This window comes from Sander lucioperca, chromosome 15 (assembly GCF_008315115.2).
Source record: "Sander lucioperca isolate FBNREF2018 chromosome 15, SLUC_FBN_1.2, whole genome shotgun sequence".
Taxonomy (NCBI): domain Eukaryota; kingdom Metazoa; phylum Chordata; class Actinopteri; order Perciformes; family Percidae; genus Sander; species Sander lucioperca.
The window spans coordinates 14073514-14088552 of NC_050187.1; the positions used below are offsets into that span (position 1 = coordinate 14073514).

The 15039-nt window shown below is 40.7% G+C and overlaps 1 protein-coding gene across 2 annotated transcripts in view; it reads right to left on the reverse strand.

Moving 5' to 3' along the window:
* Nucleotides 1–1261: 1261 nt before the first annotated feature.
* The window catches only part of disc1 (DISC1 scaffold protein), a 48131-nt gene continuing 34353 nt past the window's right edge, over nt 1262–15039 (reverse strand). The window contains exons 13-15 of one of the 2 annotated variants that reach the window (XM_031301316.2): nt 12849–12893; nt 5357–5474; nt 1262–1998 (exon numbers count right to left, since the gene is read on the reverse strand). In XM_031301316.2, the coding sequence (XP_031157176.2) occupies nt 1802–1998; nt 5357–5474; nt 12849–12893 (360 nt within the window). In that variant the 3' untranslated portion in view covers nt 1262–1801. Of the gene's footprint in view, nt 1999–5356; nt 5475–12848; nt 12894–14543; nt 14580–15039 lie in introns of those variants that run through there. The other variant, XR_004895189.1, reaches the window with a different exon arrangement.

Below are 15039 nucleotides of genomic sequence, written 5' to 3' on the forward strand. Positions count from 1 at the left end.
ATTTGTAAGGAACATGCATTTGTGCAATGGCAGAGAAGATTTGGCAAAGTTTTCATGGGCGCAACCCACATACTCAGCGCTGCTGCTCATCCCACAAATGCATGTTCCTTACAAATGGGGCACCATTTGAAAGGGAACTAAACAGGCTTTCCAACGGTTATAAGATTTATTGCGAAAAAGCATTGTTACCACAGAGAAATAATCTACCAAACACAAATTTTACTTTTTGTGCTGCGTTTATTAATGTGTCCACTGATATTTTATTTTTTTAGTATTTCCTACATGTATAAGACACAAATGGAGTTTTGTGACAGATGTATTTAAAAAAAATACAGAGCATCTCTCCAAACCTTCAGTGCTTTAACACAGGGAGGAAAAACATCTAAATATTGCACACAAAGAAAACCAAGTGTTCAAGTTAGCTCACATTCTGTAGCACCACAAAAGAGTTATTTCATGGACAATGGATTTCAAGTCCAATCGTACGGAAAACGCACAAAAGTGCCTAGCTGACCTAAAAGTGAAGCATACATTTTAGTTTATGTGCAAAACTGTTACCAGTAAAAGATGTTTAGATTGTCCACTTGGTCCCCGGCCATAATTCAGTTGGGTGGTCGTGCTGAGCGATTAGTTATTTTTAGGCTTCAGTTTGGTTTCATGCTTGCTATTTAAAAAAAAAAAAAGTATATAATTTTCTGTTTTTGTCATTGAATTTTAAAGCGCTACTATGTAACTCTTGAAAGAAGAAATAACACATTCTGAACCACACCCTTGGTCAATTCAGTTCACTCAGGGGTTTTGTGATACAGCTTTACTCTAACTTCCAGTGGCTATGTTAGCTAATATTAGCAAACCCTGGATAGATATTGCTTTGTAACTGACATTACTCATTAAGTTCACTCGCTGTATGACTCTTACTCTTACTGTTACACTAGTCTATATCCACGACTTTCCACTTCCGGGATTGCTCCGGTGCCGACGGAAATTCCTCCGGTGGATTTGTGAGGACTATGGTTAACTTCTCCTCAGATCTCTGCAGAGTGAATCCAGACAGCTTGCTAGACTGTCCGTTGGAGTTTTCTGTTGCACGACTAAAACAACTTTTGAATGTGCACGTTCCACCAAAAGAAGTTCCTTCCTGATGCTATTTTGCAGAGGCGCCGTTGCTCCGTACGGTGCTTAGCAACGCCCAAGACGATTGTGATCGATTGGTTTAAAGAAATGCCAATAAACCAGAGCAAGTTTCTCCCATCCCGGAATGCTGTGTGGCCTCACCAGACCCTCCTTCGCAGCGCTGTGGAGGAAGGTCTGGCATTGCATTTGCTGCAAAAGTTACACAGTCTCGCTTTAGGGCTGATCATTTAAAACTTCTGAGACTCAATAAATCAGAGCAACTGAAAATTTTCAACTAACCAAAAAATCACGTAATTGCTCAGCAACCAGTAAGACGTGACTTAAAAAAACATTGCAAAAATAATCACTATAACGGCATGGTAGCCTAAGGCACTCTTTACGTGGTTAAACTTAGGCTGGCAAGATTTGAGGAATGTGCATTAAAGTGTCTTATATTTTACATTAAAATCCTTCATATGTTTCTATTTGTAGATGGATACAATGTCATACACACTTTCCAAGGCTCTATACTGGAAACTTTCAGCAGTACCACAGAGGCTGGTTTTGTAGCCCTTTGAGTGAGGCTTTACAGTAAATGGATATGGGGTCACTCCTATTGCAAAGCTGAGTTCAGGCTCTCAGAGAGCCGGTCTCTGTGAGTGGTCATAAAACATTACAAGCATCCATTTCAAATGCCCCAGCTGTCACTGAAGTACTGATCATCCTCTTCTTCTTCCTCTTCTTCTTCATCGTCAGTCCCGTTTTTCACAAGGTCGTCACCTTGTAACTCATTCACTTCCTCTTCCTCCTCTTCTTCCTCTTTGAGCTGTGCGAGCATGGTTTGTAAAGTGGTTTTTAATTCCTGAACCTCCTTTTCCAATGACTGTGCAGCATGAGTTAAGGAAGAATCCGATGCTACAGACACAAACCGAGAGTCACACATTAACATGTAAATAAAAAGAATGCCAGCATACTAATATCAGGGCAAATGTGGCACTCAATAGTTAATGGTAATAGCAGAGGACAGCCATAACCTGATGAAGTAATCAATCTCCAGTTTGGCCACCAAACGGATTACTGGGACAGATCATCAAGTCATACCCAATTTAACCCCATCCAATTCACTATTCATGAGCTCATCTCGTCTGTGGAGCTGTGTGGCAGTGTGGGGACCCAAGCAAACAGACTGCCCAGCTAAATTATTTATAAACCATCAATGAAACGGGATAGAGGAGGTCATCAGTATGGGGATTGTTTAACCTGCTTAGAAACTCAAATTAATCGTATGAGTGTCCATCTTAAGTGGCAAATCAAAGGGATTGCTTTGATGGCAGATGGGGCCTGATGGCTCGTTTTACTGTCTGAATGGACACAGATTGTCATCATTTATAATTAACCAGCAGTTAAAGATCTTTTTATGAATACTGCAGACATTTCGCAATACTTTTAAGGCAACATGGTCTAAATAGGTAGATGAAGTTCAGAATCATGTTGAAGACCTTTTAAAACCAACCACAGAGATTGACATAATTTTTTTCTATCCCATCCAGTGTTTCCTCTGTGTTGATTTTGTAGTGGCGGCCCACCATGGCAAAATTTCTGCCACCACGGTATCAGAAATAGGGCTGTACAAAAAAATGTAGTCGCGGTTGCCTTTTAAAATATCCTGCCGACATAATGCACCCCCCATTGGCTGCCGCTCACATTGCAATTTAACAACAAGTAGAACTATTTAGAGGTTATTGGGCCCGTCCAGTTTAACACTGTTGTGTTGATGTAGTTTATTGTCAAAACGTTCGCTTTCTTCCGAGTCGACTATTAAACGAACAGCTCCACTAAAAACGTCACCGCAGTTGGTTAAGTGCCCTATAGTTCCTCAAAAAATACAGTTCAGTCACAACTGAAAATATGCCTCATTGTGTGTGAATAGAGGTGAATAAATATATTAGTTTGTGTTGCAGTGTAGTGTCAGTTCCGTTTCATACGTAAAACATTTGGCTGCAGGGGGTTGTTGTTCGGACAGAGCTGCCCCCACTGCTAAAAAAAATCCTAAAGGAAACACTGCCCATCTTTTGTTCTTTTTTGCAATTCCAGTCTCTGTGGTTGTCCATCCACCTCCATGTAGAAGGTGTAGACCTCTCTGTCAGCTCCCCAAAACGTATGCTGAGTTGTCTATTTTACAAATATTAGTTGAGCTTTATGTGGTTGACTTTGGAAGGTGATGACATGTGGCTATGAGTCGCTCATCAGGATCGGGAAATCAACTTGCCAGTCTCCTGCCAACTCTGCTAACCTCGTGCCAACTCTGCTAGCGTAGGCTAGCTAGCCAGCTGGCTCAAGTTTTCGAATGTAAACATCGGAGTAAACACTGAGGAAAAGGTGGAGAAGATGAGATTGAGCTAGCAAGACCATCTCTGCAGCCATCTCATGACTACGAGTCGCTAATCAGGATAGGGAAATCAACTCACCAGTCTCCCGCTGACTCTGCTAGCCTGGCCTGTCAAGGTTTTTTAAATGTAAACATCAGAGTAAACACAGCAAAAGGTGAAGATGACTATCAGCTATGGCCTATGGCTATGATCTCTACTATATGGACAAGCAAGACCATCTCTGAGTCCATCTCTATATCAGAGGGGCACCGAGGCAAGTGTGGAGGAATTGCAACACCGACTGCGACTTCTCTTCTGTGCATCCTGCTGGCCAGTGTGCAGGCGTTGGACGGTAAGCTGGGTGGCCTCAATGCATGCCCTTAAGGGGAATGTCGGGCGATGTGGTGTGCTTTCGCTGAGACTTGGCTGGATCCTGGAGTGCTGGTGCATTCAACCAGGTGACATATTTTTCTGTGTGCCGATCTGACGGCTACATTCTGCTTTATGATGAATCATGCACATGTTAAAGGAGCTCATGGGATAGCATTTCACTGGAATTGTACTTCGTACAAATTCATGTGACGAATACAATTGATTGATTTATTGAATTGAGAGAAGGGACTCAATTAAGACCACTAGAGACTGGAGGTTTGATCTTCCGTCACTATAGCAACAGTAGCATCATCCCAAGTTCAGTTTCTGTTCCATGTCTGCAACCCAACATCAATATTGAGCTGTATCTTTAGTGTCCTCTAGTGTCCCTGGCTCTTTTGCATGAGTGCCTTGACTTCAAAAGGCTGAAATGAATGGCACGTAAGGACACAGCAACAGCGAGGTGGAGAGAAGCAGGCCAATCTGTCTATCTCTGACTGCCAGGCTGCATTGATATCATGCAAACACTGTAAGGAGCCAGTACTAACCCCTGACAGCACAGCGGGGGACTTGAATCTCTAATCAGATGTGAAAAAGTCAGGCCACACTTGAACAGAGAGTGAAGGACGTACTGCATAACACAGCTTTTAGAGATCCTAAATTAACATCTTTATCAGATTAGGAAAGTATTTCTGGCAGCCCGTGTTCAAAGAAGAGAAATGAAGCATGACACAAAATAAAAAATAAATTAAAAAAAAGCAGGTTAGATGGCAAATTTTCTTCATCCCCGTGTTGAATCATCGCCTTTTCTATCTGTCTTAATAAGCCCACAGTGTAGAGGGGAAAAGTGGAGCGAGAAAAACACACTAATCTATTTCCAATCAGCTTTCTAATTAGCACAGAAAATGATGTATTGTAACATGTAATCAGCTTCAACAGTTTCATTTGAGTCATTATCATGGATATTGTAATTTCCTCCAAGCCAGATCCAACAAGTGGAAGTGAGCAGACGGAGGAGGGGAGGGAAAGGGAGGGTCAGCAGGAGAATGGACATTAAGATATGACAGGAGCAGAGTCATTACAGTGACATTCCTCTATCTGCTGAGGCGCTGCCCCCGTCGGCCGACTTTAATCTCAGCCCATGGTGACTGGCAGCCCACATCGAGCGCCCTCTAATAACCTCGCTTGGACTTTTTCCATTTCATTTTCCAGTTGGTACGTCAGGCCTGTCAAGAAAAATCCTCTGATCGCAGTTTATCTTCAATTCCCTCCCTGAATGGAACCATAATGTCAGATGAGACAGGTTGATTTTTCCTCGAAAGGAAAAGTCACAGAACATCAGTCAGCCTAAAGGTAGTTTGGATGTGTACTTTTTTTTGGAGTTGGAAGGCCTAGAGTAAACTAGGTCCTTAAGATGGATGTACAGAGACACAACACCCACACAGATAGTATACAGTCAGTTTACATGATGTATGTATAATTAGAGAGCAGTGAAAGGATATGGGTGAGGGACTGATCCCGGTTCAGTATGGCCGTCTGCAATTCATCTTCCAAGGTCATCAGTCTGTCGCTGATCAGCTCGCAGCGCTCTGTCAGGTCTGCAGCCTCGCTGCACCCGTCCTGGCAAGGAAAAGGAATTAAATGATGGGTAAGGAAAGATCAACAATTGACATCTGTGCTGCCTTACTCTCAGTTCACCTTCTCTTTTCTTTATATCCTCTGTGTGGCAGTAGTACTATTCCTACTCGAAGCAATTAACTTTAGCTGCAATGGTTTTAAATATATGGGTCTGATATTGAAGAATGAACACAAAAATCTATAACAATCTCTCACAGTAACTAACATAATCTAACAATAACAAGATTAACAATTTGTTATGAACCAGCTCTTAGGCCACAACAAATAGGAGACACACCATGATAAAGTTTTACAAAAATACATTTTATTAAACCAAACCAAAAATGATTAAGGTGTGGTTGTCAGTATAGTCACTGGTGTAAGCCAGACCCACATCAAGATGTTGGGTCTGGGAACACACCATTGGCAGGGCTCAATCCGAGGGGCGGGATAAACGGTTGTCTTTCAAATTCCCTCTGCACGCAATAGGATAGCGCAACCAGAGCAACGAAGAAGGTGACGTAGTCGGAGCGAGTTCAGTGCCGTTCTTTGTTCTTTTCTCAAAGAAAAGCTTAACTCCAAGTCTTCCAGAGTCGCGGCCAAAGCCGATTCGAAAGACCGCTGTTCGCCAGCAGCAGCAGCCATGTTCTTTGTTTTCAAGTAGCAGGGAATTCACACGCAACTCTGCCGTCATTATGTTAAGCCCGCCCACCGACTCTATACACAATGTGATTGGTCTGACTAGAGTTTAGTTTTTCCAGCTTACAAGCCAACGGAGAGTTGCTAGACGACCCTGGCTGCAAATTACATTTGCTGCTGCCTGGTGCGTCTAGATTTCTAGGCTAAGTGTAAAGTGCAGACAAAGCATAAAGATAAACTCGAGCAATATAACCAAACCAATCCAACGGATAAAAAGGGAGAGGTGGAACAGCAGCAACTGAGGGTGGTGTGCACAACATTCGGCAGTGTATGTGCACATCACCTGAGGATACTGCGAGCCAGGCTGAGTGTGTATTGGAGGATGGTGGGGATGTTAGGGTGGTGGAGGAGCAGAGTGCAGTAGAGCAGAGCATTCAGAGAGCAGAGCTGGCCATAATTAGAACAGGCCTCTTTGCAGACATCGTGTCCTAGTTTCTTCACACTTATCAAGCGTAGAGAACACACACACACACAAGTACACAGACGCATTTCAAGCAAATAGAAACACGCACATGCACGCGCGTAGACCCAGTGTTCTCGTCAAACAACACATAGAAAGTCTAATCTGACTCATCGCTGCAGGTAGAAAATATCAACTCCCTGCAGCTCAGAAGTGTCAAAACAATCACTGGAAAGTCGCGTCTCTGGTCTCTGTCCTGGAATAGCACTCCTTCTCCGGATGATGTAACAGCCCACAAGAAATTTACGACAACAACTGGCCTGAGGCACGATGATATGTAGGCTACAAGTCCTCGCTGATGCAATTAGGGACTTTGACTAAGACTTAAAGGGAGAGCAGCTCACAGGACAAAGGATTTAAAGAAAACACGTTTTGGGTGGCAGTAGCTCAGTCCGTAGAGAGTTGGGTTGGGAACCGGAGGGTCGCTGGTTCAAGTCCCAGTACGGACCAAAAGTACATAGTGTGGATTGGTAGCTGGAGAGATCCCAGTTCACCTCCTGGGCACTGCCAGGTGCTCTTGAGCAAGACACCGTACCCCCACCCCCCCAACAGCTCAGGGCGCTGGTCCAGCACCGGCAGCCCACTCACTCTGACACTGTCAGACACTGGGGATCAATAAACAGTATAAATTATTAATTATTTTGAGGCACTTAAATGAACAAACAACCATTGACACAGGTCTGCTCTCAGGCGTCACCTTATGTGATGCTGGCATCCCTGTCCTCCTATACCAACACAGTCAACTTATAGATTGACTGAGCTGTTTGTTTGTCAAGGTTAGGAGCTTCTTTAGCAGATAAGAGCCCTGTGTTTGTGCAGCTGATTGATTCTACACTTTAAAGCCTCCAGTCAGCATTCGTAAAGTCAATACAACCACAGGATAGAAGACAAAAGCTCACTGTGCAGAATGACACTGTTGAAAACACCCCTTTGTACACAAACCTTTTAAATAACTATTTAAAAGATGTTATTCTTGCACCTGGTGGCGATCAAAACAATACAAATGACTTTCTCTGCTACATCTGCTTTTGACAAACAAAGCATGGGAAATAAGATTTCAACCACATGTAAATTTGTAATCAATAATAATAGAATCTCAGGCATACATGTATTGGCGTGTTGATTCCTGATGCACATTAGGGATAATGTTATTAGACCACAACTAAACAAAGCAGACTGCATAAGTATGAAGAGATTATTTAGATATTCAATGTTCAGTGCATGCATGCACTGGTATGATTATTTAAGCAATAATTAGTGAGAGACAGCAGTTGGGCAATACAAAGCAATAATATTGCACTGGTATTACACTCAAGGTCATATTTATATATTATTATATGTACAAACAATAAAGTAGCTGAATTCATTTTAAACTCAAAAGCTAATTAACTAGCGTCTTTGTTACCACCGATGCTTTGCCAGTAGAAATACTTTTCAAGAACGTCGACAAGGTAATTTACAAATATGTGCAGTGACAGTATGAGGTGTTACTGTCTGTAGCAGTGTCCCAATTCTGTACCACACACTGATTCAAAGCAGGTTTTGAGGATGTAGTGTTTTCACACTGGAAAACAAACAGTTATGTATAATTAAAGGAAGTATGCCGATTAAAAAACACTGCTGATGGACAATAGTGTCCATCAGCAGTACACTCAAAAATCAACAATTCTTTAGTCTGCACACTGACAGTTTCGAGTATACAAAATGTTATCACTTAGTATGAAGTGGAATTGGGATACAGCTTCAATTTAAGAGTGTGCTGTTGGTGTACACTTCTGTCCCACAATGCACACTTATTCACAGGTTTTCATATTTTTTGGAAAAATATCAAACTTTTGTTTTGTTTGATAGTAACATTCTAAAGTTGCAGTTTGAGTGACATGACATGTAATAATGCATCACATTTTATATGTACTGTACCTAATCACCTGTTATTTATATTTGCAAAAACAATATACACAGTGTATGAAGATAGCCTATAATTAGTATGCAGTAACATTTCAATTTAATAATGTCTGTATATTTGTTTGGTACTGTGGGTCAGTGTGAAGAGGGGGATGTAAGGACCTTGAGAGGATAAAAGAACAATTAGTAGAGATTATAACAAAATAGAGTACACACGCACGCACACCAATCAATCTCCGTTGTGGCAGCAGGGCAGCGGCTTGGCAGCGGCTAAGTGGAAATCATTTACTTAAAGTCATTATGGAAAGGAGAAAGAGGTCAAACACTCTGCGAGGCAGAGAATCCAGCTCCTCCATAGGGCTATATCAAGACAAAGATACCAATACCATTCAGCAGCCATCATATCATTTGACTCAGTGATGCATCATACTTTATTGTGATTGAGGCATTTTATGTCAACTAGGTTTTCAATAATTCAATGTGATTTAAAGTTGCATAGTTCACATATACAAGTCACTGTCCTATACACCTTGTGCATGAGGAGAAACTGACCGTTCCAACCTTAGTTACAGTTGCTAAGCCTGGCAACCTTTCTATTCTCGCACAGCACATGAGCAGTTTATAATAACATTGGTAGATTTACCATCAAAATTCTTGGGTTTTTCTTTTTTTTTTTTTTTTAAACAATGGGTCCTTGATTTCAGACAGAGGTAGACAAGAGCAGCCTTCTCATGTAGAGGTCGACCGATTAATCGGCCGATTTTTGGCATTTTTTACATAATCGGTATCGGCCAATATCAAGCCGATTAATAAGCAGGCGCATCTGTGGGCAGCCTAGTGTTAAAAACATGAATAGGCGACATTTTTTACAGTGCGCCCAGACCAGCTGCCTCCAGCCCCTCCCCTCGTGAATTCTTGCCATGTGTCTCGCACAGTTACTTCAGGTTCAGATGCTACCGTTAGCAGTAGCATGTTGCTGGTGTTCTTGCCTTGGGATTAACTGTACTAATAAAACCGTACAAAACACCGCGGCCACACCGCTGTGGAAGCTCCCCGAATGTCATTTATCAGAGTCTGGTTGTTACCCCTGTCCGTGGCAGTCTCATCCACTCCTATAACAGAGCTAACTGGAGCTAACCGCTAACAGAGCTAAACGCTAACGGAGCTAAACGCTAACGGAGCTAATCGTTGTTAACAGAGCCTTCAGTTCTCCGTGCCTGTATCCATTAACTGCATCTATGGACTCGAGCACGAATAAAACCCTTAATTTTATTAAATTGGCTGGACAAGTTTTAAATTACAACTAAGAGTTGTTTGAATGACAGAAATCTGCTCAGATAAGATCCTAATGAGGTCAACATGTAACAGTAGGATCCCCAAAACACAGATAAAACACTGATCTAACAAACAAGGTGAACAAGAATTGACTTTAGATAGCCCTAGTCTTATGTGATTCAACAGGAGTTAGGAGGAAATAGTGTTGAGATTAATAATAACATGTCACTTTCTGTGAAGCTTGCAGATTTGTATTCTCAGAAGTTTAATAAATGCTGCTAAGTGCACTAAACTTTTTTTCAATTTTTTCATTGAAAGGTTTATTTGACAAAGTTTATTTTCTTCTTACCTGTTTCGTTTATTTAATATATTTTTCATACATTATTTAGGCTATACAATATACAGTAGGCATATGTTTTTACATTATACATTTTTAATTGAAGTAGCCTATACAGTGTAGATTGGTGAAGTGTTCAATAAATGTTTTTGTTGAGAAATTCTGTGTATATTAGTGTTACATTTTATCTTTCAAATAGAGGTTTAAAAACAAGCACATATCGGCCAAATATCGACCAAAATAAATCGGCAGCATTAATCGGCCATCGGCTGACCCTGATTTCTAAAGATCGGCATCGGCATCGGCCAGAGAAAAACCATATCGGTCGACCTCTATTCTCATGTCTAGCCGAAATCATAGATTTTGGTGGCTGAAATGACTGTTGCAAGCAAATTGTATGAGCTGTACTGTAGCTAACTAGCTGATTAAGCTAATGTGAGCTCCATGACTTGTGTTAAAACGCCGTCTCTGGCTGACTTTCGATGTTTTAGCTGACTTGTTTAAAACAAATCTTAGATATTTCATACACATGATATTGTGCTCAAGGACTGGCGCTAAAGATGCACGTCTCTGGTTGATTTATGTGGATGACACAGAAATAAAAAAATGTCTTACTGTATTGTAGTGGCTAGTTAGTCCTAGTATTAAAAGTATGATAAGGAAAAATTCTCAAAAGATCAGACCTGTATTTCATTAGAGATGCAAAGATTAATCGATTAGTCAATTAGTTGTCAACTACTAAATTAATCGCCAACTATTTGGTAATCGGTTTGAGTAATTTTGTTATGAAAAAAAAGTAAATATTCTGGGATTCCAGCTTCTTTATTACAGTAAATGGAATATCTTTGAGTTAAGGACAAAACAAGACATTTGAAGACGTCATCTTGGGCTTTGCAAAACACTGATCGACACTTTCCACCATTTTCTGACATTTTATAGACCAACTAAAAATAATCAACAGATTAATCGACTATGAAAATAATTGTTGCAGCCCTATATTTCATTGTAACATAACACTGTTTAGTAGGGGTGGAACGGTATATGTATTCATATTGAACCGAAACGGTACTGGCGTCACGGTTCGGTGCATGAATTTACACAGAGAATACACGGTATAAAAATATATATAAAACTCACGTGCAAATTAATTAATGTAATGCGGAACTAATGTAATGCAAACTACTGTTAGATACGCGGGTTCTTTAGGAACAACTAATCTGTAGCCCCGCCTTAGCTCTGAAGCTCTGAGCGAGTGGTGGCGACCCATAAGAGTTAGAGGATCCGCCGGCCTCTTTAACATCACAAGTTTGGGAAAACTTCGGTTTCTCAGTCCGTTCCAGTAATACAGGCGAGAGAGTGGTGGATAAGACTGCTGTTGTAGATTAGTGTTACGTTTCCAGCGTCGCGGCTCCAAACCGTAACCTTAGTTGGGACAGACGTCTTGTTTCTTCAGGCTAACTATATTAGCTTTAGCCAGGCAGGGAGCAGCTTTCTGCGGTGAAAAATGGCCGGTAGACGTTGTGATAACGTTGCATTAATCAGGTAATTTAGTTTGTCTTTGCAGAAAATAGAGATGATGTATTTTCAGTTTTATGGCTGATTGTCTTATTTTGTTTACAAGTTACAGATGGAGTCTGGAGATGATGTGGGGTACTTATTGTTTACTGTTTACATCTTACTTTACACATTTCAGGCTGTTGCAGCTAGCTCAGGGGAGAGACTGTATAACACTAGGTGGTACAGCCTGAGACATGCACAATAAAAGAAATTGCCTTCTACATTTTTGTTTTGCTTTTCCCTCCATTGTACCGAACTCGTACCGAACCGTGATGTCTGAACCGAGGTATGAACCGAACCGTGACTTCTGTGTACCGTTCCACCCCTACTGTTTAGCTTACAAAGAAAGACAGAGGTTAGATGTATGCTTAATTGTTCGTGTTTTTCAAACGGTGTGTATTCATTATTGGTGTTAAAGAAAAAGCTTTGAGGATGAGCACTAACAGATGAGTAAGCTTTCGGATGAGTTTCCCATGGTAACTAAAATTGAAGTGTTGGGTTACTACTGTAGGTAGTAAGCTAGTTAGCCAGACATGCTAATGTGTGCAGCTTACATTAGAAGGGATAAACATAGTTTAATCAATGTATCACAATTTTGCTCTTTTATTTTTTTGTTTTGGAGGGACACCACCCTCCAAACTCTATACAGAGTATTGCTCTCACTACAGCCTCATGTACATTGCTTCAAAATGTGGAGAAAGTTTGACAACCTGCCGTGCCGGACATGACTCATGCTCTGAGATATTGAAATAATTCTGTTTAAGTTTTGACAAGTTTAAGGGGCTAAATCACAATATGGTTTGAAATCCTGTATTGGAAATATCCTTAAAATTAAGCTGTGAATGAATATAAATGTATGAATTTTAAAGAAGGGAGGTGCTGAAAGGAGAACACATGCTCAGCAAAACCCTCCCCTGTATAAATAAAGGTCTTTGTGCAAACTCAGGCAGTCAGCGACACCAACCGACGCTTCTCATGTAGATCAGTATCGATCTGACAGTCAGAAAGGCGGCTGAAGTCATGTTTAGGTTAAGGTCAACTAATGGATTCTTCTCTGTTCCAGTAAGCCCAGCGTCAATGCAACTGACACTTTAATTACACTGATAACATTCCAGTATACAGTGACAGTGTTAGCATTACCAACCTCGGGGTGATTATCCTCCATGCAGAATAAAAACTCCTCCAATTTCTGCAACAAAGGGGAAACATTTGTTGAGGCCACACAGTCATAAACCAGCTCATGAATTATTGAAAATGCAATTATGTTGGCTGTGTACTGTATGTGTGCAGCATCATCATAATTAGAAGAGGTTGTAATTATTCATCACCAAAACTGACAAGGAGAAAATAGATTAACTGGCTCCTCATCTGTACTGCAGGTTTCCTTTGTTAGTATGTAATTGTACATTCTTCTCTTAAGGAAGGAGGCAATTACTGTACCTATTGGAGGCAAACATATTGTTTGTGGCTTTAGGGTAAGTACATAAGAAGGCAGAGTAACAACAAATAATAATCAGCCAAGTTTTAATTATTATTTTTTAATCAAAAATTGTATAACACGTGCCCTCATCGCTTTGCTCTCCAGTGAACATAACTCTTCATACAGTATCTGAGATCAGATCGTTTAAACGCTACCATTTTGAAGCAGTCGCACAAACTGGATTGTTTTTGCTCTCTCCAATTACATCCATCTCACAGCAAAATATAATCTGCCACATGCAGTTTTCTAGGTACAGATTGCAAAGGTTTTCCGGCATCCAACACGTAAAATCTCTTCTGTTGCCTCAACGTGATATCATGACTTAAACATATGTAAACATACACGCCACTTACTAAAGCCACATGCCGTGTTATCGTGAGACTACGGTCGGTTTTAACGTCACGCGGGGGAAAAGAAAAACCGGTTGGGATTAGGAAAAGAAGAACTGGGTTGGGTTTAGGAAAAGAAAAACGTGGTAAGGAAACAACACGCAGAAAACGAAGGAAACATCACACACGGGACGCGAGCTACGCTCTCCTGTGTGAAAGTCCTGTGTTTTACCCATCCTCCACCCCGACCAACCTACGGCGTTAATTCACACGCAAACGCAAGGTAATGTAAGTCAATGGAGGCCAAACGGCGTTGATAAACATGCTGAAAAGCGTGGGTCTTCATAACATGCCAATAAACGGCATACCAATTGGCATGTCATACATACGCCACTTCATGAGATCAGTTTGGTTGCCTTGAGATGAAAACCCTTTTGATGTGTGGATCTTTGAATATTCAAAAAAGAGACTTTACTTAACATATGCTGGAAGATACTAAATAGCTGAAATATAATAATTTTAGTATTTTTGTTCTGTAGTGTTTGCTTCACCAAAGATAAAATGCCAGATCTGCAGGACAAAAACCTGCCACTAAATTTCTGCTATCCATCTCTTCTTTTCTACAGTATAAAAGATAACAAGGTGCATGTTCTATTAAAAAAAAAAAAAAAAAAAAAGGTGAATGCGTTGTCATTCATGTAAAATGTTTCAAAGAGGATTTACAGTACAGCTGTGCTTTTTCTTCGGTCTGTGATCGTAGAATTACATATTCTTTTTATTACATTTTGTGCAAAGAAATTCAAAGCAAAATTGTGACTCCTTTCCAAAGAATAATTCTAAATTGAACAGCACTGATGTTCGAAAATATTCAAGGATTTACGCTAAAATTCTAAAACTTATAAAAAAGGTATACTTGCAGTGACATGATACACATTTTGCCCCATTGAGCTCCAGTGTTTCTAGCTTAGAGGACACAGAACAATAGTGCACAGGAGTGGAGACAAAAGGGAGAAATGGTTGGCTTTCTCACCTTTTAGTTCTCGGAGAAATGTTAGGAGGGGCCGGGCTTTAGGAGGAGATAGAAAAGCAGAGAGAAACAAAGGGAAAGCAGAAAATGGATCCATGCAGTTTGTAAAATGTGGACAGGCAAGGAAAGAAGACATCAATGCAAAGTTGACAAAGAGAGAAGGTTAAGATCTTGCAACAGTAGGTGAATTAAATATGATAATGAAAATCCACAGCTTCCAGTTTTAATACATGTAAGTGGACATTCTGCCAACAGCACCGGGAAAGATCACTGACAAATATATGCTTATGGCCACAGTAACGGTAAATCCATACTGAAAGGAGTGCACTTAATAGTCAAAGTAGCAACTACTGTGGAAAACAAAAGCAAACGTGATACAAATCACAGTCTGTAAGCTAAACTTAAAAAATATAGTCTCACAAAAACATGTCTGGCAAGTGTGCTATTTTTTATTAATGCTTGCTCTGTTGGCTTTGTTCCTATCTCAGACGAGTCTGTC